At 38.3% G+C, this 1887-nt stretch overlaps 1 protein-coding gene across 1 annotated transcript; it reads left to right on the top strand.

Annotated features, from left to right (window-relative positions):
* Positions 1 to 254: 254 nt before the first annotated feature.
* On the top strand, positions 255 to 1644 carry LOC116176195 (piggyBac transposable element-derived protein 4-like). The gene is made up of 2 exons (XM_031494674.1): positions 255 to 482; positions 838 to 1644. The coding sequence occupies exons 1-2, from the start codon at positions 255 to 257 to the stop codon at positions 1642 to 1644; spliced, it is 1035 nt and encodes a 344-aa protein (XP_031350534.1).
* The last annotated feature ends 243 nt before the right edge of the window (positions 1645 to 1887 follow it).

The raw sequence follows: 1887 nt of genomic DNA, 5'->3' as shown, positions 1-1887 counted from the left end.
TCGATTTAATTGAGCGTTCTACAAACCCGGTGCTTTCGACAATAGCGCGTGTTGTTTAGGAAGGAAGGTGTTTTGTGCAATTGAGATAGTTATCATCACTTATTTTGTTTTATTCTTCGTAGATTTTGGTAAGTACGCGTAAACAATTTATAGAAGTTAAATTTTAGATATATTAGAATTTCAAAATGATTAAAAATATTTTTTTTAGTGTGAAAATAATTTACGTATAACTTTGTGGTTTATATTTTCAAAATATGTCGTATTACGAAAAAGAGCAAAGACATCTTCTAGAACTCTGGAACGAACTCGAAGAAGAAGTGGTAGGCGGTTCCGATGATGAAGAAGATGTGCAGGAAGACTTTGGAGAAACTAGCAATCACGAATCTGAGTTCGAGCTCTCTGAAGATGAAGAACTGAGTGAACAAAACATCAAGTCTGGTTTGTGTTTTATCGGTAAAGATAAAAACACTTTGTGGAGTAAGGTACCAGTAGTTTTATCAAAAACTAAAACCAAAGGAAAAAATGTTGTTACTCAAGCCGCCGGAGTTACTACGATCGCCAAAAATGCAAATACAGTTCTAGACTCTTATATTTTCCGGATTCTGTTCTGGAAAAAATAGTTGAATGCACTAACCGATATATTGCGAAAATTAGACCTCGTTACAGCAGAGCACGTGATGCAGCAGATACCGATGTGGTTGAGATCAAGGCCGTTTTGGGTCTCTTGTATTTGGCAGGGGTTCAGCGATCATCCCACATAAATTTGAGAGACTTATGGATGCAAGCGGTACAGGGGTAGAATATTTTCGACTTACTATGGGACTCAATCGTTTCCAGTTCATATTACGGGCTTTACGATTCGATAATGTGAATGATAGAGAATTTCGGAAGCAGTTTGATAAATTAGCTCCTATTAGAGAAATTTTCGATGATTTTGTGTACAGGTGCAAAACAAATTACAATGTTTCTGAATTGGTAACCATTGACGAAATGCTGGAGTCGTTTCGCGGCAGGTGTGCATTTCGTCAGTACATTCCAAATAAGCCTGCGAAATATGGGCTGAAAATTTTAGCAATGGTTGACGCAAGATCCTTTTATACACATAATTTGGAAGTGTACGTTGGGAATCGGCCGGATGGACCTTTCAAAGTGGACAACAGCGCTGCTGTTGTGGTAAAAAGGTTAATTCAGCCTATTTCGGGTACTGGGAGAAATGTGACGTGCGATAATTGGTTTACGTCAATACCTCTGGCGCTCGAGTTACTACAAAAACACAATTTAACCTTGGTAGGAACACTGCGGAAGAACAAACGTGAAATTCCTGAATTTTTTTCCGCAAAAATCAAGGAACGAAGAATAAATACGAGCATGTTTGGCTTTACTAAGGACATGACATTAGTGTCATATAAACCCAAACAAAATAAAATCGTTCTGTTGCTCTCAACGATGCATTATGCAGATGAAATCGATCAAGAGACGGGCGATGCTTGCAAACCTGCTATGATAACATTTTACAACAGCACGAAGGGAGGAGTGGACGAGTTGAAGGGCAATTATTCGGTGTCACGAAAAAGCAGCAGGTGGCCTCTTACAATATTTTTTTCGATGCTGAATATCGCAGGTATAAATAGTCAAATTATATAGCAAAAAAATACCACCGATTGCATGCCGCGTTGAAAATTTCTAAAACTGCTTGCAAAAGACCTTGTACTCCAAAAGACGCCTAGAGATTGTTACTCTGCCGCTAAATATCAAAAATCGAATAATGGAAATTTTACATGAGCCCAGTAAAGCAGCCGGTGAAGGGACAAGCCAATCAGCTGCTGGAAGATGTTATTTTTGTTCTTGGAAAAAAAAACAGAAAAACAAAAACGCAATGTGCCCAGT

The sequence above is a fragment of the Photinus pyralis genome, unplaced genomic scaffold (assembly GCF_008802855.1).
Source record: "Photinus pyralis isolate 1611_PpyrPB1 unplaced genomic scaffold, Ppyr1.3 Ppyr1.4_LG7, whole genome shotgun sequence".
In the NCBI taxonomy this organism is placed as follows: Eukaryota; Metazoa; Arthropoda; class Insecta; order Coleoptera; family Lampyridae; genus Photinus; species Photinus pyralis.
The sequence above is the reverse complement of the archived record's forward strand: the minus strand, read 5'-3'. Positions and strand labels throughout refer to the sequence as shown.